At 41.9% G+C, this 21,965-nt stretch overlaps 1 protein-coding gene and 1 long non-coding RNA gene across 3 annotated transcripts in view; one reads left to right on the forward strand and one right to left on the reverse strand.

Moving 5' to 3' along the window:
- The window catches only part of DSTYK (dual serine/threonine and tyrosine protein kinase), a 38,530-nt gene that overhangs the window by 7,473 nt on the left and 9,092 nt on the right, over positions 1-21,965 (forward strand). Inside the window, exons 2-9 of the mRNA XM_081865213.1 lie at positions 4,379-4,767; positions 15,321-15,984; positions 16,729-16,964; positions 17,262-17,345; positions 18,048-18,224; positions 19,435-19,564; positions 19,813-19,969; positions 20,526-20,658. Of these exons, the coding sequence (XP_081721339.1) occupies positions 4,379-4,767; positions 15,321-15,984; positions 16,729-16,964; positions 17,262-17,345; positions 18,048-18,224; positions 19,435-19,564; positions 19,813-19,969; positions 20,526-20,658 (1,970 nt within the window). The remainder of the gene's footprint in view (positions 1-4,378; positions 4,768-15,320; positions 15,985-16,728; positions 16,965-17,261; positions 17,346-18,047; positions 18,225-19,434; positions 19,565-19,812; positions 19,970-20,525; positions 20,659-21,965) is intronic.
- Positions 1-21,965, reverse strand: part of LOC309343595 — a 40,130-nt gene that overhangs the window by 3,488 nt on the left and 14,677 nt on the right. Inside the window, exon 3 of one of the 2 annotated variants that reach the window (XR_014157346.1) lies at positions 1,273-1,787. The exons of the other annotated variant lie outside the window; for it this stretch is intronic. This is a non-coding gene — a long non-coding RNA (uncharacterized lncRNA). Of the gene's footprint in view, positions 1-1,272; positions 1,788-21,965 lie in introns of those variants that run through there. 2 annotated transcript variants of the gene reach the window in all.

A 21,965-nucleotide genomic window follows, 5' to 3' on the forward strand; every position in this document is an offset into this window, starting at 1 on the left:
AGCAGGGGCCACGGGGCTGAAAGGCATAGCGATCAACCTCTACCTAAATCACCTCTTGGTCTTGACAGCAATTGCTGTTTGTCTCAGGAAGCATTTGTATATGATCAGACATGCAAAGAGCCCCCTCAGACCCACACAACACATTCAGCCTTTTGATAATCACCAAGATGTGGCAAGATAGTTTCCATCAAGGTAGCAGGATACCCAATGCCTGGCTCGCACCCAGAGAGTGCAAGTCTCTTCTCCAAGTTTCCAGGTGGAGCTGGCTCACATTCAGGACCCATGATCCCACTTCATGGATCCATTATCACTACATTATATTTTAACTTCAGAAATATTCTAACTAGGCCCCTTCAGTGGCGGCTTTTTCCTTATCAGATCTTATTTCCAAAGTGCTCTATCTTATGTGAACGTGCTCTACTTGTTGTAACGTGATGTAAACTATTCCTCTGTGCTGCTCATATAGTTATTTTGAGATCAGTTACCTAGTTTCTCCTTGGGAAAAGCAGACCCTTTGCACACTTTTGAAGTGCTGATCACATGTTTTCTCAACTGATGCAAAATGGTTCCTTCAACTAATCCTTTTAGTGTAAGAATTCTTGTTTGTTGACAGCTGGGCACAACAAAAAGTCATTTTCTTAACTGCTGAATTGAGCTAGTTCTTCAGTTGAGTAACTTTGGAGTTATTCAGCCTGTTAGTACGTTAGCAATGGATATGAAAATATTAATATAAGTTTTAATCACTATTCTCTGTCTGTGCTGTTGATTTTTAGCAGAGACGCCCACAGGATTTCCTGGGCCCAGAACATTGTATGTGGATTGCCTCCCCCACCCCCACCCCACAATGTATTGTTAAGAACTGATGTTTTTGCACATGCATTTACTATTAAAATCTGTTTTAAAATAAATTACAGTTATAGGAATAGGGTGGATACTATTGCAAAGATAAAAGTGGGAGAGCAGGGAGGATAATACACATAATCTTGAGCTCTTGAGTGAGAAAGCAAAATACAAATATATAATGTCACTCACAGCAGCAGCAGCGGACCCTTCCCCCCTGCCCCTGGCAACAGACTAACATGGCTGCCCCCCTGGAAATGCATACTTAACAGGCAGTTAAAATATTCATGAAGGATATTAATTAGTGGCAGTCAACCATCTGTCTAGAGACTTATTCATTGGCAGCATCAGGACTATACATGCAGTCAACAAAAATATACTTGCTGTGTAGTCAGACTGGATTACATGTTGCAGCATAGAAGGTTTCTTGCTGCAATGCAGCTTCTGTTTGCCCAGGCATTTTCAGCCAATATCCTTGAACCTATTCTGTGACCCTGAAGATAGAATTCTGACTAGGGTTGAGCTGGGCATTTGACTTGAGCAAACATTGGTCAAATAATGGTCCAGAATTTTATATTTTTATTATAAAAATATTCCAGTAGTCAGTGGTTGGATATGCATGTTGAGTGTAAAACCAAATTGTTTTACAATAATGATTAATGAGTGGAAGTACTACTTAAAAATTGTTGCAGGTAAGGTTTTTTATAAATATAAACAAGTCACTGAATAGTAGTTTGGCTTTATTCCTGGAAAGTTAGGGTCAGCCTACAGTTAATACACTTTTAAAAAGAGAGAGAGGGAGAGAAAAAATAAACAATAAACCAAGTAACTTGTACATCCAGAATTCAATGTTAAGTAGGCAGCAGGCCAATTGTTCATTTCATTTGCATCACCTTCAACCGGTTTTTCACCTCCATCATCAAATTTCTCGTCTTGTATGTCTCTCACTGTTAGCGAATGGCATAGTAAAAAGAAAATCCAATTTTTTAAAGAAGTAAGCTTCTACCTACACAGTGGCATTCTGAACTTGATCAAGCACTTGTGGTATCCTTCAACAAGTGAATAAGCAATCAACTGGCAATATTTGTCTGATCAATTGGCTAGTGTACCCATCCTAGACTGGGGAAAAGGTAAATGAAGCTATGACCTGTCTAGAAGAAAAAGTTCACATACCAGCTGAATATTCACAGGGCTAAAGCTATATATACCTTACTTCATCTTCATTTTTAATGTTGATTTTTCAGGTTTTGCAGAAAATGATCTTGCCTTGCTGAGGGTGTGACTGGGGGCCCTGTTGTCTTAAATGATTTTCAGCAGGGCTCTTTCTGCCACTAAACAATTTTTACTACTGTACTTCTCTTGCCGTGCATACAAGACACTACTGTGAAGCAGTTTGGCAGTTGACTTGGAACAGAATCGCTCTATGTTGGCTGGGTGGAATAAAACACACAAGCTGTTCTCTTCTTCTGTTCTTCATAATTTTTGTACCAAATACCTTTTGGAAAATATTATGCTTAGGTCAAGAATGTAGTGCAGCATGAGTGAAACACCATTTTAAAGGCACTGAACATAAAGTTGCTTTTAATATGGACACCTTTACTGAACCTGTGACAGAGTTACTGCCACTTCTATGCCCTGCTGGCTACTTGAAACGAGGACGGGAGATGGGGATGGCAGCTTTTCCTGTTTTCCCTCCTAGCTTTTCTCCCCATACCTACCTGCCCACTCACCTGTCGTCACTGAAATGAGAGGGAATTAACCATGCTATCTCCAGGGCTGGTATAGTTTTGGGACCTGTTTGGGGGGGGCATACTGGAGTAATAATGGGCCTTAGGATCCTGAAGACCCATGGACTGTTGGTAGTTCAGCAACTGCAGTGGAGCTTTCTTTTGCTGCATCAGGGAACTCTAGAGATAGAGTTCTGCGGGCTACTATGGCTGCTCAGCCACTCCCAGGGAGCATAGGGTTGCTCCTTAAATTTAGATATTGAAAACACTTTTATCCCATTCTTCAGCTAAAAATACTTCCAGAGCAGCTTTATCAGTTCTAATGGTAAGACTGACCTTGCCCTTAAACTTAGTCTTAAATGGCTAAGAAAAAGGGATTACGAGGGAGAAAGAAGGAAAAAAGCACATTGGACACTATTTATTAGTCAAATCAGGCATGGGGAACCTTTGATGCCACTAGGTGCTGCTCAACTACTATTCCCATCAGCCCTAGCAAACATGCCCAGTGGCTGAGGATTATGAGAGTTATAGTTAAGAAATATTCAGAAAGCCCAAGGTTTCCCACACCTGAGTTAAGTGGTCAACAAATAATAGTAGTAAAATATGAGAACTTCAAGCTTTCTAAAAGGAGCTGTGCTTAAAGGTGTAAGGCTCCAGTCATAAATACCCTTTAAGATGGAAATAAGAGACCACTGGATTTTAAAAATTCTTTTTGGCATCTTTGAGGAGTATACATAGTACAATGAGACAGTGATATACAAAGGTGAGCTGTTCGTGTTGGACAAGTAAACACTGGAATTCATAGACACCTACTTGTGTGTCACAAATGGAGATAAGGTCTAGGCAGGTTTTCAGTGATATCTTATTCTACAGTTTTCTGATTATTATAAGGTAGACCACTTGGGTTATTATGGGTAAAAAAAACGTAAAGGACCCCTGACAGTCAAGTCCGGTCGCAAATGACTCTGGTGTTATGGCGCTCATCTCGCTTTATTGGCTGAGGGAGCCTTCCTGCCGTGCTTTCGAACTGCTATGTTGGCAGGAGCTGGGACCGAATAACGGGAGGTCACCCCGTCATGGGGATTCAAACCGCCAACCTTCCAATTGCCAAGCCCTAGGCTCAGTGCTTTAGAATACAGAGCCACCTACAATTTACCCTAGTGTTTATGCAAAGAACACAAAATACATCCTCACCCCATGCAGTAATATTGCATATTCAACAATATATGAAAGAAAAAGTGCAAATATACATTATCTTGAACATTATATTTCTAATAATCAAGGAAATCATTTTCCCCAAATTATATGTTCCTCCTTTCATCTTTCCATCTTTCTTTAGTAAGTTTAGACATACCAGGCCATTGACCATATCTTCCTGACCTTGCACAATATCCATCATTTTTCATTTAAACCTTGGATTGATAACTTCATTTCGTAGTACTGCATTGATATGGGATGTATGTGGAATGGATACTTGCTGAACTTCTTCCTGCCATGTTGCAAATTAAAGGCTTCTGATTCTTGGTGACAAACTGCATTGCTTCTTCTGTCCCTGCTGCCTAAAATGTCATCTGGGCTGGGAATGCAGGAAGAAGGTAAACTTAGTTCCTGGAATGAGTAACCATTGCTCCATATTCAGTTTTCTTTGTGATACCCTCAGTCTTAGCTGCCCACTCCTGTGCAAAAATATTTTTCAAGTTAGAGTTTGGAATGTCTCATTCTGTACTGACATAGAGCTATAGAATCCTTTTGAAGCTCCATAGGTCACTTCAGGATATAATTGCTAATAACTTCTTTTTTGCCTTTTTTAGGGCAGCTGAGCTCTATTGCCTTTCCCCGGCGTGAAGAGGAGTATCTCCAGCTGACAGTAAGCTGTCACCCATGCCTTTTAATCTTTGGTCAGAACTGCAATGCCAAATGTCAGTTAGTCAACATGCTTTTGGGTGAGAGACTGCTACCGACCTCCAAAGTTAGCAGTGAGGAGAACTGTAAGAGGCGTCGAATTCGCTTCACACATGGAAGACAAACACGGATTAGTTTGGCTCTTCCAGGACAGTATGAATTGGTTCACAACTTGGCAGCTCATCAAGGCAGATGGGAAACGATACCAGAAGAGGACTTAGAAATCCACTGCGATAATGAAGATCTTGCACACCAGATTGCAGAGCTGGAGGTTACACTGAATCACACTTTATTACAGGTACTGACGAGATCCAGTGTGTATGTACTTGCCCTGCCCTGTATAAACTTAATGAGAAAGGGAGTGTTGACATGAAGCATTTTAATGAATATTTTGCACCTACGTTTAGTTGAGTAAATTCTACATAAAAACTAGAGGAGTCCTAGAACTAGAACAGAGTTTGTCTGCATTCCTAAAGACTTCTGAGGGCGGATACCACATGTTCTGCCTCAACCCAGTGGTTCTTGTTTGAAGTCTGACTGCTGCTGTGGATGATTGAGGGGCGGAGGGTGCAGTTTGCAGCAGTGAAGCTTTAACTCTTCCCCTGACTCCTGGTTTTGCCCATACTCATTTGCTTTTCCTACAGCCCAGGTGCCGGACCTGTGATTGTATAAACTTGCTTAGATTTCTGCAAAGTATCTGAGGGTGTAGACAGACATGGTAATAAAGCACAGTGCTTACAGTGGCACCTTGGGCTGTGTGTTGAACCCAGCTTCCTCCTGGCTTTGAATCTGAAATGACAGTCATATGTACCTGTGAAATAAGTGCTGATGGTTTATGCTCCTCTGTCCTCCATCTAGGAGTGGGGGGGGGGCTCTATTATGCAAAACCTGCTCCAGAGATTGTGGGGGGATTCTTGGTAGCATAGGGCCAACCCATACACAGCCAGATACCCTGAAGAAGGGGCAGACATGCCTAAATAGTTACCCTTGTCTTCACCGAAAAATGTTCTTGAATTGTTGTAATTAGCATTAAGGAGTCCTTCTAAAACAGGGGTCAGCAACCTAAGGTCCATGGGCCGGAAGCGGCCAGTGGAGGTTGTTTGAACGGCCCACGAGCTGCCCCTGAACTGAGCTGCCCAGCGCAGCGCAGGGACTCGCTTCCACAGCACTGGAAATCGCATCTGTGCACATGATCCAGCCCACGAAGGGATCTTCGCGGGACCGATCCAGCAAGATAAACATTGCCAACCCCTGTTCTAAAACTAAATAGAATGGATACTATGTTCTTCTCTCTCCATCCCTTGACTTCAAAGTCGAAATACTTATCTAGTGCATTCTGTAGCTCAGGGCAAGTGTAGGGGAGGTAATGTTTGAAAGGGTTCCTTTTACTTGGGATTCTTGCCTCCTGTGTGAGTCATGTTCACGATACCACTACCCCTCAAGGGTTTGCCAGCCTGTCTGTTCCTGAGTATAACTTTGTTCTGAATGTTTGTGAATGTATGCTCTGAGTGTTGAATTTGGTTTTGTGTACTTCAACTGAATATGTCTGCCTTGCTCTTTTTTTTTTTTTAATAGGTCAGCTAACACAGGGCAGCTCAAATATCTCTCATAAACTTTTCAAACCAGTGACAAAGATTTCTTTGTTAGGCTCCAGATATATCTAGGACAAATCAGATGAAAACAGCCACTCGGATTAATTTGTAAGGAGTGGCAATCAGGACTGTTTCCTCTGTTCTGTGTAGGAGAGTCACTGTGGAAAAACTCCTTCTTACAAATGGAATTTTTAAACAGGGAAAGTTAACATTTACATCTTATATGTGAAAACTGCATATCTAATCACAGGGAGGGATCTTCCTATTTCGTAATTTGTAAGCTTCAATGAGTGGTAACAAGGAAATACTTCCACCATAAGGAGAGGCATGGTATAAATTTTAAAAGCGGACATAGTGCACTTTTTAAAAAAGTCAATTGAAAAAAGCATTGGGACTTTTGAAAATCCATGATTGCTTTAAAAGCATTGAAATTATGAGTTGGAAAATGGGTGCCAGTAAATAAGTTGTACATTCTAACATATTGTGTTGTCTCCCACCTTAGGCTTCATACCTCCCACAGCTTGCTCGAGTCCTTTAGCACCAATCCTCTTCTGCTGTAGTTTGAGGGCAACACTGGTGCCATGTTCATGTTTAAAAGTTTGGATAAATGTTTAAATTCAGGAGTTTCTAGTGAAATGAATTGCTTTAAAACTAATGATAGTTTTTTGTGAAATAAATCCTATTGTCTTACTATGTAGAATAATGGCACCAGGAAGAATAAGTAGAAAGGCTATAGGAAATGGGTTCCATTTCTACTGTAGTATTTAATGGCTGCCAATAAGAAACACGTCTGCACAGTAATCTAAATGCTAATTCACTTCGTTGGGAGCTCTAGAAAGGAAAGGCAGTCTAGATGGAATTATACACAGCAAAACCCTCTGTGTGACACAGGAAGTTAAAATCCATACCAGGTGGACTAACTGCAGGTTCCAAAAAAAAATTTGCACACCATACAATTGCAGTAATTATGTCAGGCAGGCCGGACTAATCAAGAAGCAAGAATTAACCAGTTGGAATGAGATTTGAGCACTATCCCAGACTCCACTTTACGATATAAGTGACAGCTTTATATAAGCCTCCAAATCTTAACGAACTGAGAAATGGACCTTTGTAAACAAACGCCTCATTCATCAGATCCAAAAAGATGGCTGACGTTTTGTCAGGCAGGTTCTCTTGCATCTCTTGCATTGATAAGAAGAAGGTTTGATAGTTAAAGATTCTGTTTGTTGTGTGGTGTACATAACCTATCTTTCACAGTGTATTCATTAATCAAATATGTGATCTGACAGAAAGTGTGACGGAAGATGGAAATATTTTTCACAGGGCTGGCACCTACAAAGTTATTCATAAATAGAAATAGAGTAATACTAACGTTCCTTTATCCACTTGTGCAATTAGTTTTACACATTTTATTGACCACCATGAGCCAACATTTTGAGTCTGAATTAAGTCTATTGAAATTTAGTGTGGCCTTAGAATACACTGAAAACTGTTGTGGAGAGTGACGGTTAAGTTTTAAATAAATGATAAAATAATTTAAACCTGAACATAAGTTGAACCCAATCATAACAATGTTGGATCTCCTCTGAAAATATCAATATATTCTATGCATATTTATTGAGAACTGTGTTAGACCTTACTCATAGAGATGTGCAGGAGGCATCTAGCTAGGTAAAGGAAATGAACAACTTAAATTTCAGTCTTGGTCTTCAGGATAATAATGCATGTTGTAAAATTAATAGAATTTATTGTCGAATTCTGTAATTTCAAATCTGGTTTGAAGAGCAGCAACTATTATATACCACCAGTACCAAACATATTAGAATTAAGAAAATAAAACAACACAACAGCAATCCCTTAAAATTAATTATCGGACTCTTAAATCCATTATCAGTGAAAGAACTTATAAAAGAGTTATTGTGTCAGGATTCTCTCACATCTGTAGGAACTCTGTCGCTCCAGCCCTTCCTTCATTTCAGTTAATACTGCTGCATGTGGGGCATCTAACTTTACCAATAGTATAGTAAGTTCCATTTAGGGAGGGGAGCCCAGTATGAGTAGCAAATAAGAAAGTTAGCAAAAAAATTAAAAGGTTTAAAAGGTTCTACAAGAGAATCCAGTACTTTCAAAGGAGATGATTTTGCAGGACTAATCCATAGTTAAAACATCCCAAGTTTTGTTGGACTACTAGTCTGTTGACTTCATTTTTGTCCTAATTTTTATATTGCCACGTTACAGTTTTGTATTTAACGATCATACTGATATAATCTAAATGTATAGAGGCATCATTCTTTTTAATGCTATATTTAGTAGCACTGTCCCTATCAGTTTGGTAGAGGAATGGGACAGCCCACATTACTGTACAGTAGTGATTACTGAATGGCTCTGATGCCCCTGGTATGCAGACATACTAGTTTATAAATTGAGGGGTGAAACTAAAATAGCTGAAGGACTGAGGTATGTTCAGTGGCCTCTAGGAACCAGGAGATGCTGAGAGTAATTGTGTGCAGTTGGAGTAGGAGGTGAGAAAAAAACTGGGGAGAGGTGGATTGGCCTGCTCAAGCTCCTAACAACAACTTGTGTCCTGGAGGTGTAGATTCTGGAGGGGAATCAATAAAGCACTTGAACAGTAGGGGAAAGTTTCATTAGGGTGGGAGAGACAAAAGGTGTCCTCTTTAATTTGTCTCTCGTCTCTCTGTCCCCCCACTCCAGGTTTTCTGGAATCCTGTTAGGAGCTGAGGATACGGAACAGCTTTTTGTTGCACATCCCACTCATATTTCTGTATTTAAGAATTTTTTTCCCATTGATATGTGCACCTCTGTTATAAACTTAAGCTTTTGATTCTCTTCAGATTAACTAGTTGGCATCCAAGTGGCAATACTAAACTGCTTTTCAGAACTTATGTCAGTTTCATAGTACAGTACAGTGGTGCCCCGCAAGACGAATGCCTCGCAAGACGAAAAACCCGCTAGACGAAAGGGTTTTCTGTTTTTTGAGGCGCTTCGCAAGACGAATTTCCCTATGGGCTTGCTTCGCAAGAAGAAAGCCCATAGGGAAATCTCCGGGGACCTCTTTTAAATGCTGGCGGTGGGGAGCAAAGCCTTCCCCCCCCCGGCCTTCAGAAGAGGTCCAGGAAGGCCGGCGGGGGCCGAAAGGCTTTGCTCCCCACCGCCAGCATTTTAAAAGCGGTCCGGGATAGCAGGGAAGCGCTTCCCGCTATCCCGGACGGCTTTTGAAGGCAGGCGGGGGGAGCAAAGACTTTCGCCCCCCGCTGGCCTTCAGAAGAGGTCCTGGACCTCTTCTGAAGGCCGGCGGGGGGCAAAAGTCTTTGCTCCCCCCTGCCTGCCTGCCTTCCTGGGAGAGCGGAGAAACACGCGTTTCTCCGCTTTCCCGGGAAGGCAGGCAGGTTTTTTTTAAATGCTGGCAGGCGGGAGCGAAGGCTTCTCTGCCGCCCACCAGCATTTTAAGATCGCCCCGGACAGCGGAGCAGTCCTCCGCTGTCCCGGGGTTTTTTAAAATGCTGGGGGTGGGAAGAAAAGCCCTTGTCCCCCCCCACCCCCAGCCTTCAGAAGGGGTCGGGGGACAGACTGTCCCCGGACCTGGTCTGAAGGCCGTTTCCATAGGAACGCATTGATTGATTTTCAATGCATTCCTATGGCAAACCGTGCTTCGCAAGACGAAAAACTCGCAAGATGAAAAAACTTGCGGAACGAATTAATTTCGTCTTGCGAGGCACCACTGTATCTGAATTTTCATTCTCCTATCCTTTTATTCAGTGAGCTGCTCCCAGTTGTTTTAGAATGGTTTTTCCCTTATCTGTGTAAAAGAAAGTTACCTCCCTGTCTTGCATCTAGTGTTGCACATATCTCATTTCAGCAGCTACTTCTGTTCTAACTATTAAGTTCAAGACCAACATCCTGTCTGGGAGCACAAAACGTTATCCACAATTGGGAATATTTTACATTCATAGGAAATGCTGCATTCTGTATCTCATTATTGTAACACATTTTTAAAAAACATTTTGTTAATTAGCCATTCCTGCCATATGTGAATGTCTGCTCTTCTTTTAGAGCCACTCAAGTATTTTCTGAAGTGCTTCCTTTTTCATTTTTATCATTGATCATATATAAACCGTCTTGAAATTCTTCTCCTTAAAACCTTTCGATGAATGTATGCCGATCTAGCAGGATAAGCCCATAGTTTAAAGCAGTTTCTTTTTTAATACATCAATGATTCAGATGTAGGTGTGCATCCCTGTCTAGGACCATTTGTTATGTGTGACTGTTGCAGGCAAATAATCTGTAGATTAGAGGCAATATGTATTAAAGCCCCTATCTGTATATTCCTGTTGCCTTTTTAAAGCTTCAAATTTGTTCCTGGTTTCATCTGTCTTTGTTCAACCTTATTTTAAAAAGTCTTGACAACTCTAGGTAGGCCTTTTTCAATCCTTCCAGCAAGCAAGCCTTCACATTTTGTTCACTTTCCGGTCCATTTACAGATTCTAACACCTTTCCAGCAAGAAAATATTGTTAGAGAAAAGGAAATTGTGGTTATTATACTTGCAAATATCACTAAAAGCTATTTTGATGTTTTGAAAGTATATTTAATAATAGTGCATTCTTTTTCCATTAGGTATAATTTCAAAGACCTGCATTTCTTTGGAATAAATTACAGAATAATATATAAAATGGGATATCTCTGGATGGGAGATTCCTTAACTTCTAGTTAACTGATTTTTGACCATTAGCTCCCTGCTAATTTTGTTACACCTGATTTTATTAATAGAAAATAAACTAAGGGCATACTTAAGACCAGGCCCGTGCAGAGTGGGGGGCAGCCAGCTTCACTTGCCCTGGGCCTCAGAGGCCTAAGCCGGCCACAGACCGGCTGCTTTTTTGTTTGAGTTCATAGCTTTAGTCTAACAAAACTCCTGTCCTGGGCCTCAGACAAGCTCTGTGTGGGCTTGCTTAAGACCCAATATAATTATGCAACATTTAGCTTCTAATACATTAATATTTGTGGGGTTTCATTATGTAATTCATATAAATTCAACCAAGGAATCATTGATGTGTCCTTCTATGTAGGAAAATGTGATGCTCTCGGATAGCCCTTCATTGCCCTGCTTTTCCTCCAAGCTAGTTTTGACCTGCCATCCACTAAGCTTTTAGTTTCTGATCCCATCCACCCTGGGACAGAAAAAAAAAGCTCCTCTGAAGCCTGATGTTCTGTGTTCTTCTCCAGAACCTTTTCAGGATATCTGCAAAGAACTGGAATGGATCATTGCTCCTATGGTGAGTTGGGACACCCCCTTGTACTTCAGCTGGCCACATCTGTTTCTTACTCCATAAGAATGCAGGACCCAATTAATAGAAACTTTTGACTCAAAGGAAAGCTTAGAAAGCTTACATGGAATAAGGAGAATAAATAAATTACAAGAGAGAATGGAATGAGAGCAAGCACACTGCACTTTCTGTGTTCTCTTCTAATGGCCTTTGCTGCGTGCTGCTTCAAGATGCAAAAGCCAAGCCTCAACCCCAGGCACTTTTTGTTTCGCTATGGGCTGAGCCTTGTGCCTTCTCCTGTCCATGTGTTAGTCGCACAGCATACATTTCTACTGTTTCAGTATAGCCCTTTCTTCCTCCCCCTTTTGCCTCATTTCAGCACTCAGCAGAGTGAAACCAGCTGAGTACAGTGGTACCTCAGGTTAAGTACTAAATTTGTTCTGGAGGTCCGTTCTTAACCTGAAACTGTTCTTAACCTGAAGCACCACTTTAGCTAATGGGGCCTCCTGCTGCCGCCGTGCTGCTGGAGCACGATTTCTGTTCTCATCCTGAAGCAAAGTTCTTAACCCGAGGTACTATTATGGGTTAGCGGAGTCTGTAACCTGAAGTGTCTGTAACCTGAAGTGTCTGTAACCCGAGGTACCACTGTATTAGATTGGTCTCTGGACATCCATGCATACCTTGGGTTCTCTTGGAAGAGGAAGGAACAGGTTTTACCCAGTCAATAGAAACATTAATCTTCCTTGCCTATTATGAGTTGTGGACTGAACAATCAACTATTGGGAGACAGACTATCCAGCTGGTGTTTCTAAATATGTATACATGTGCACAAAGATGTGTGAGAGATTTATGCATACAGGAAGAATGTCATGGGCATAGAATCATGAAGTAAGGCTGACCTATCTAGAGTAAGATGAAATGACTGAAACATTGCGCTAAGGAAATTCCGTTTGGCAGGCATCAAGACCAAAATGTAATGACGGACTTTTGAACATTTTGCTTTAAAGAGAATTAGACTACCAGGATTGCATGTTTTATCTTCAAGTCTGTCACAGGTTTTAGCTCTGAATTAAAGCTCAAGATGATTAATATTATTATTTTTAACAATTTGGGGGCATTTGACTCAACAGCTACCTTCTGTGTGCCCTCTAAACCTGTTCTAGGGGTTTCTCCAACCCTGCAGAATGGATTTGCTTAGTGGGGAACATGCAGGGAGGGGAAAGAGAAGTTCCATTGAGCAAGGAGAAATTTGTTCACTTACAGAATGAGCTAATTGAATGCTGCTCTATAGACATTGTGTTTAAATATAAATCTGCTTGATTAATCAGGCATCTTTGATTCAGTCTCTGATTATTGTTTAATCTATTAAGCGTTGTAGCCCTAGAGATGATAATTTTCCTCTGAAGCCACTGCCGCATGCCTAAACATTGAACGTTTTTTTAAAAAAGTTCACTTAATGTACATACTGAATTTGATACCTCAAAATCATGTTTAAATGTGATTATTGACGTACTTCCCTTCAGTGAAATGAAGAGACTCAAAGAGGTCAGTTGCAAAAATGAGCTTCCAGCTTGGAGGGTTTATTGTTAAAGGTAAACCTTCTTGCATAACATCTCTGCTGCCTTATGTGAGGAGATGCAGGCACTAGAAGGAAATAACAGATAAAGGCTATCTAGCAGAAAAATACCCAGCAGCAAGGCATTAACTGTTGCCTAAGCAAGATTAGTTGTTCTTATTAGTTGAGACATATCTTTTCTAACTTTTCCCTCCTTTATGTCTCCTAGAGACAGCATTGGTTTCCTCCTTTGTTTACTGCCATCAGCGTGAGTCATCTCGCATGCTGAATGTTGATTTGCACATCCAATTTTACTCTTTAACTTGTACTCTTGTCTGACCACATCAGTTTTTGTGTTTCCATGCTTGGGAGTCCCATGACAGTCACAACAGGCAAACCAATGTTAAATGTTTGTTTTGGAAGTAACAGAAAGGGAATTTGGGAGGATCTAGCGATACATGGAATAGCTGAAACTTGCTAGGATTTTTTTTTTAAAAAAAAATTAAGCCTAGTAGTGAATTAGTAGTGGCTTTATAACTTCTATCATAATTCCTCTGTCAGCTGTTGACAGATCTTGCTCATGCCTTGGCTACAGCTTTGGCGGTTTTCTGTGGGAATCTAAATGTTTGCTGTTTAATTGATATTGAAAAGATTAATGTGCCAGACCCCATGAGTGCTTAAAACAACTTTCCCTCTAAGATGCCTCTTGATTTTCCTTATGCCTTTACCAATTCATCTGCTTAGTTAAGTTTCCATAATGGTAATTTAAGGCTGCAAGGCTGGCCTAAGAAGCGATGATGATATTTGAAGCAGCAGTTCCCTCAGACATTTAGGGCACAAGGATGTCAATTTTGTACAAATGTGTACTTATGGATACTTGGCCATAACTGACATAATTTGTGTATAACTCATAGCATAGATCTTATTTTTAACATATTTATTATTACTTGGCTCTCTATCCAGAATATCAAACATACTTCAAATTAGACGCTGTGACAAGCTAGAAAAATACCTAACATGCTCCTGGTTTCTTCTGGGAAGCATATTGGAGGTGCTGAGTGTGCCTAGGATTGTGTATAATGAATTGCTGGGTCTGATGTAAAATAATACTGTATATCTTAAAGCTCAAGCAGATATTAACTGACTCGGGAAGGGTATCTCAGAAGCTATTACAGCATTTAACTGTTCATGTACTTATAAAAAATATCTGGATCAAAGGAGCACAAGGCAATTTACAGAATATCAAATGCATGGTGTAAAGAGCTTAATTGAATGGGAGTCATCAGAGGGGATTTCAAAAGTTATGGACTTGGCAAGTGCTTGAATTCAAGGAGGGGCTAAGGCCTAATTCTCACTTAAATATCTCTTAATTTTTCTCTTGGCTTTACCACATCATCTGCCTACTTAAATTTCCATAACCATAAACCTATGTCACAGTTGTACCAGTTCAGAATGCACATGACTGCTTAGACTGATGCTTCTCTGTACAGAAACTTCCCTCTGTTTAGAAAAGTAGATGTTTGGGAGAATGTGTTGCGGAAAAGCCTTCCATTATGAGTCTGTATCCTGCTGTCTGAAGTGGTGTAGAGTTGTAGAATATATGCAGGTTTATGGCCTCATTAAAATCTAGGCCTAACTATCTGGCACACTGAGAGTATAAAACACTGATCAGTTGCTTCGCTGAAGAGCCTTCTAGGCAGCAGTTCCCGATTGGCTAAGTACCGTGGACCCTGTTTTTCAAAAGCCAAGCCATGGACCCTCCTACTTTTGAAAGTTTTGATATCTGTGTGATAGTTTTTGTTATGTGAGTGGTGCCACAGACCACCTGGGTAGGTTATGCAGACTCCCAGGGGTCCAGGGACCACCAGTTGGGAACCACTGTTCTAGAAGAATTAGGTCACATTCCTGTTGCTGGTTTCCTGTTTGCTCTGTGTACATTGCCAGGGGGTGGGTGGGGGTGGAGGGGTATTTCCTACTATACTGTGCTTACACTTGTTTAAAAAACAAAAGATAAAACCCATAGGAATGAAAAAAGGGCCTTTTGCACATAGGGTTTTAAAAATTGCCCCCAAACCGTCTTACTGACCCAAGTGCCCTCCAACTGTTTTTGGGTTATGTAATTTACCATCCCTGATAATTGGCCATGAGATCTGGGAGTCCAAAACATATTGAGGGCACTAGATTTGGGAAAGGCAGCCCTGAAAACATTATTTTTTCTTCTTCTCATTTAGAAGCATTTTCTGAATTTCTTCATTAAAAACAAAAGGAAATATGTAAGTGGTTTGTGTCTTTCTCCAATTCCACTTGAATGCTGGTAGGGGAGGTTTCTTGTTGTAGATGAAGAATGGGTAGAGTGTCACCTACAAAGCTCGGGTTGCTACAGCCTTAATGTTAAAATCCTATTGCTTTTGCTGCCTATAGGAAGTGGACATTGTGGTAGCTCCTTGTCGGGGATTCCAGTCAGCCGAAGTCACTTTGGGAGAATACGTGAACCATTTCCTTCCAGTCATCACGTTTGCTATCAGTGAGGCAGAACTCTCCACGCTGGATGTGAATGAACTGCAGGAGATTAAAGAGAAATTCTCTCTGCCCGTCTTCTTTTTCAAAGTGCCAAATTTGGGTGCTGAACTGATATCCCCTCGGAATGCGGAGAATGAAAAGTCGTCCCTTTACCGGCAGCTGCTGGATTTAGGCTACCTTAGTACGAACCATTGCAGCTGTGGAGCTCCCAGCTCTGATGCCAAAGCCCAGAGCATGCTGGTGGAACAATCAGATAAGATCCGTCTTCTTAGCACTTTCTCCAGGCAGGTGCTGCAGCAGCGCTTGGTGGATGCAGCGACCGTCTTGAACCTAGTGCACTGCCGTTGCCTGGACATTTTCATCAACCAGGCCTTTGATATGCAACGAGACCTTCAGATCACTCCAAAGCGTCTAGAGTACACACGGAAAAAAGAGAACGAGCTGTATGAATCTCTGATGCTCATAGCTAACCGCAAACAAGAGGAGATGAAGGACATGATCATTGAGACTCTCAATAACATGAAAGAAGAACTGCTGGAAGATGCTGCTAATATGGAATTCAAAGGTAATTTCCGGAAAAACCAAAAGCCTTAAAAATGTTGTTGGACTCCAACTCCTATCAGTATTAGTCAGCATGGCCAGTGGTCAGAGACGATGAGGGGTTTAGTCCAACAAGAACTGGAGGCTGTGGGTCAGCTACCTCTGTTTTCAACTTTTTTCACCTGCTGCGTGCATGCACTTCAACTCTGAGCAAGCCGTTGTATAGTGAAATTCTTCATCAGATTTCTCCCCCCCCCCAATAAGCTGTAAAGAATGTCAGCATAGAGTAGCGTAATGTGTTTATCTAAAATGTCAAACTTTGCAGATATTTGTATCCAAGTGAACAAGATTTGATTGTCTTAAAAGCTTGTAAACATCTCTTGAATACAGTTTTATAACTGTAATCAAAAGTGTGACCCAACCTGGGTATAAACACTTAAAACAGCACAATTTTATATATTTCTACTCAGAGGTGAATCCTGTTGCATTCAGTGGGGCTTATTCCCAGGTACATGGTATAAGATTATATCTTGTCACACTGAACTAAATTGGAAAGATGTAAGCCAATGCTTAGCTCCCCATTGACATCAAAGGATCAAAGTGATTAATTTATTGCAATATTTCAGAACCAATCCAGTCCAGCTAGTGAGGCTTTCATTGCACTTTAGTCATTAAATTTACTTTACACTAGTTCTGGGGGGCTGCTAATATGCTAGAATTGTGAAATTATGCTTCTTTTCAATCTTGGATTTCCTTCTGTTCCCTCTAGATATTATAGTTCCTGAAAATGGAGAGCCTATTAGTTCCAGAGATGTTAAATGTTGCATTAAGCAAATCCAAGAACTGATAATATCACGGTTAAACCAAGCAGTTGCCAACAAGTTGATAAATTCTGTGGACTATCTGCGGGAGAGCTTTGTGGGAACTCTGGAAAGATGTCTGAAGAGTCTGGAGAAATCTCAGCAAGATGTTACAGTACATATCACAAGCAACTATCTAAAGCAGGTAAAAGTAACACAAAATTACTGACCTGGTATTGCAGATCAGTTTCTAGAATGTTGGCTGTAGCCTGTAATCAGTGGTGACAAAGTGAATTGGTAAAATAATTTGATATCTTTTGTGTTATGGCGCCAAACAGATTTTTGCTTTAAGTTGTAATTTAAGGAAAGAATTTGAGCTCATTGCAATTCTTCCAGATTACAAATGAAGACATTTGCTTTTAAGGTATTAGTTTGCTTAATCTACTGAATAAGCAATTCCTTCAGTTTTCAGTGGCTTATTTTATATATTTTCTGCTTATAGATACTGAATGCAGCCTACAATGTTGAGATCACCTTTCACTCCGGTTCAACAGTATCTAGAATGCTATGGGAACAAATCAAGCAGGTATTAAATATTCTGATAGTAAAAGCTCTCTCCTAGTAACTAACTGTAATGGGACCTTATCTTTGGTAGATCTGCCTTTGTCTATACCATCCTTTGAGTCTCTCCCCCTCAACTGACATGTTAGCAGCCATTCCAGCAAGCTGGAATAAGCAGGGCTTATTCTATCAGCTCTGCTGAAATTCCAGCTCCATAAAGAACTACTGTTTAAGAATTGGCACATGGTTTTGCTTTTTTCCTCCTCCTTTCCTCTTCCTTTTTCCTTGTATGTCGTTTTTTTATGTATGCTGGTTTGTTTTTATAAACCTGCAGGCCATCCTGTTTAAACTGACTGAATGTCAGTGGCTTTGGGAGCATTTTTAGCTGAAGAATGTGGTAAAAATGCTGCAATATCACCCACATACCCATACCACAGTTGCAAACAAACAACTTGTATTCTCATTCGCTCATTCCCCATTATTCGGATTTTCTTGTTATTTGGCCTGTATGGTGGGTGACATCTAATAATGTCTACCTGCTTGCACAACAGAAATTTACTTACACATCTGGGCGTGCTGTTTCTATTCTTCTCTCACAACCCTCCTGTGAAGGTTTGGGGGGCACATGGCAAGTTGCTGGGGAGAGCATGCCCTACCTTGGGCAGGTGAAACTGAAAGTAGACTTTTTAATGCTTGAGTTTTGACAATGAGACATATGTCTTATTAGATAATACAGCGGATTACTTGGGTGAGCCCACCAGCTATCACCACAGAGTGGAAAAGGAAAGTAGCTCAGGATGCTATTGAGAGTCTCAGCGCATCAAGGCTGGCCAAGAGCATCTGTAGCCAGTTCCGAACAAGACTATACATTTCTCATGATGCTTTTGCAGCTTCCCTGCGACAGGTCAGTTGGATTGTTGTTCATCGCAGTTCTCTTTAGATGAAACTTAACCATTTTTCAAATAATTGGCAATTGCCTGCCTATCCTCTCTCTACTCCTTGCCACTAAAAAAAGGAAGAAGAAGCAGAAGCCACACAGGTGCTCTGCTGTTTCTTCTGACTTTTTAAGACGGGCAAAAATGGCTATAAAAGCACTAGCAGTTCTTGTTCTATGGGACTGGAGGTCCATTGGGTCATTATTGCAATTGCTTCTTCTAGGGGCATTTTAGTGGTGATAGAGGTGGAAGTGTCATTCTCCAGCTCACAAAAGTGCCTGAGAATGTGCCTTTTTTGGCGGTGTCATGTCGAGCTTTAAAGAACTAAGTAAGCTAGCTATAGTAGTGGTCTCTAAAACCTATGGAGAAGTTGAGAGTGCTGCCTTTTCTCTGCCTACCTAGGTACTATAACCTCTGTTGATGGGAAACTGCACCTTTTTATATAGTTTTGCTAAACTGATGAGGCAACACAAGGGCTGTGGATAGCTCCGTTGGTAGAACATGAGACTCTTAATCTCAGGGCTGTGAGTTCAAGCCCATGTTGGGCAATATATTCAAATAATGTGACCTGAAAATCTTAGGTCAGGATTCTCCTAATGAACTCTTTACCTAACGGCTTCCACTAGTGCGATAAGGCTTTCCTCCCCAATCCTCCTGTGCATCTTTACACCCTCTGAAATTGGTTCTGCGGGGTTTGGGGAACCCACAGAACAGTGTGTGAAAGGAGGAGAGGGGAAATTGTTTCATCTAGCAAGCTGAAATGCTTCGCAAAGGGAACATTTATCACAGCATTCCATCCATGTAGTTTATAGAGGTTTTATTCACAAGGAAAAAAATGTTATATGCCTTTTCCCCAGAAGAGCAGCTTAGAAAGAGAATATGTCCTAGCACATTCTCCATGGGCTATCATCACATGAATATGCAGGTGTTTGGGGCAAAAAGATTCCTGCACTGCAGGGGGGTTGGACTAGATGCCCCTTGTGGTCCCTTCCAGCTCTAGAATTCTGTGATTCTATAATCCATGGAAATGAATATTCTACAAAACAAACATTTTAAACTGAGAACCTGTTTCATTCTTTAGCAAAGAAGAAATAGGGGAGCCGGTTTTGGAAATTCAGTTCTAGGTGTGACCAGCAGGACACCAAAACCTTACTTAAATTTGGCCTTATGTTTTGTTAGCTAGAGGCTGGCCACTCGGGCAGGCTGGAGAAGACAGAAGATCTTTGGTTGAAGGTGCGAAAAGACCATGCCCCTCGTCTTGCCCGCCTCTCACTGGAAAGCAGGTCCTTACAGGATGTTTTGTTACATGGTGAGCAGTGCCTTGTCTGCAGATCTCATTTTATTGTTGACTTTCCAGAATTTTCTTATGAAACAATGAGACTTGTTCTGTACTGTTCCAGACACACTGAGGGAATGAATCCTGAGGAATTCATGCTACTGGGGAGGGACATAGAAAACACATTGACAATAAAAATTATGGGAAATCAGTAAAAAATAATTGACTAAAAATAAAATAAAAAGAGAAAACAAGTTAACAAGCAGGTGCTTATATTTCAGGTAAACCAAAGCTAGGCCGTGAGCTGGGCCGAGGGCAGTATGGAGTAGTGTACTTGTGCAATGCCTGGGGGGGCCACTTCCCTTGTGCCCTCAAATCTGTTGTTCCACCAGATGAGAAGCACTGGAATGACCTTGCACTTGAGTTTCACTATATGAGGTAGGTGGCATTAAGCTCTTCCGTAATGAACATACATTAACCTGGCAGCTTAACTATATTTTGTAGCAGTGGTTTGACAGAGTTTGATGACTGACACAAAATTCCTCTCATGTATGCACAAAGGGCTATTTGGAACCACCTTAATTGAAACCATGACAATATAAAATAACGATGTTGAGTTGATACTTGTCTTCATACCCTGAAGAATTAGGTTGCCTATGTCATCCTTCTCCAATATGGCACCCTCTCGATGATTGGCTACAACTCCCATCAGCCTCAGCTAGCATGGTAAATGGCCTGGGATGAGGAAGGTTGCAGTTCAAAAACACCTAGGAAGTGCAGCAGTTGGGGAAAGCTGGTACTTGCTATATCTTGAAACTGCACATTTCTATTGCGTATCTAGCTTGCACAGTTATTCTGTTAACATGAATAGTCATTTGGAAATAATGGTGTGCCTTGTATGTTTTCGTAGAACAGGGGACTGGGGGGAAATGGCTTATCTCCTTAGAAGACATAAATCCATTATTCTTGACTCTTGTGCTGCATCTTTCTCCAGATCTTTACCAAAGCATGAGCGGTTGGTAGATCTTCATGGATCAGTGATAGATTATGGGTATGGTGGAGGTTCCAGCATTGCTGTTTTGCTGATAATGGAACAATTGCACAGAGACCTCTATACAGGATTAAAGGTGAGGAATTAAAACAATTAAATGGAAAATGGGCAGTGTAAATATTTGTTCATCTCTGGTAGCTTTTCATTTCTATGCACAAGTGTGCTTTTCATTATACTTGAATTAGTGGAGATAATAAAAAAGTTACAGAGTATCCCGAACTCATAACACAAGTACTCCTTTTCAGGCCTCTAGCCAGCATGGAACACAAGCCTTGCAAGGCTATAGGGGTTCTTGTGGGAGGGGAGGTTTTTGCAGGCTTTTTGTTTCCTACCCACTTGAAATATTCCCCAACTGTGTTATATAGTGCTAATGCACTTGGGTTAGCTCTATATTGCTACCGTATTTTTCGCCCTATAGGACGCACTTTTCCCCCTCCAAAAATGAAGGGGAGTGTGTGTGCGTCCTATGGGGCGAATGCAGGGGGGAGGCAGGCAGGAAAAGCTCCCAAAAGCCGCACACAAGCTCCGTGCGGCTCTTGCGGGCTTTTCCTCAGGAGGGACAAGGGACTGATGCGGCCAGTCAGTCCCTTCTCCCTCTTCGTAGAAAAGCCCACAGGAGCCGCGTGCTCCTTAAAGGGTGCGCAGCTCCTGGGGGCTTTTGCGGGAGGTGGGGGTATTGCCATAGCTGCGCGCAGTCTCTCCCGACCAGATAGGTGGTGCGCGGCTATGGCAGCAGCCTCTTTATCCGTGCGCCACCTCTCCAGCCCGGAGAGAGTGTGCGGGGCTAAGGAATAGCCCCGCAACCCTCTCCCAGCTGGAGAGGTGACGCGCAGCTAGGGCAGCTGCCTCTTCTGTTCCTCCTCCAGCTTCGCTTGAAGGGCGCTGCGCAGTTCTCCCTCTCTGCGCAGCGCCTCTCCTGCGACGGAGAGGCGCTGCGCAGAGAGGGAGAACTGCACAGCGACCCTTCAGCCACGCGCTTGTCCTGCGAAGCTGGAGGAGGAACAGAAGGGTCTTCCTCTGCATCCCAAAACCTGGGGCGAGCTGAGCTCAGCGCGCCCCAGGCTTCGAGCTTCGCGCAGCTCTCCGCAAGCCGTGGGAGCCCGGTGCGACTTCGCTCGGGCTTCCCCTGACCCAGCCCCGCGCCTGGGGGGGGGGGGGGGAGAAAAATATTTTTTCCCCTTTATTTCCCCCCCAAAAAACTAGGTGCGCCCTATGGGGCGAAAAATATGGTATATTACAGGGTGGCGAAGACTTTAGAGTTATAAAAGGCAATGGCATATTTCCTTTTGCCTCCTGAAGCCTGTGTATTGCAGTGAGGAGGGGTTCACTCATGTACCCAAACTGCCACCGTGGCTACTATAAGTTGTTAAAGGTTCAAGCAGG

The sequence above is a fragment of the Podarcis erhardii genome (assembly GCF_964252035.2).
Source record: "Podarcis erhardii genome assembly, chromosome: 6".
Classification (NCBI taxonomy): domain Eukaryota; kingdom Metazoa; phylum Chordata; class Lepidosauria; order Squamata; family Lacertidae; genus Podarcis; species Podarcis erhardii.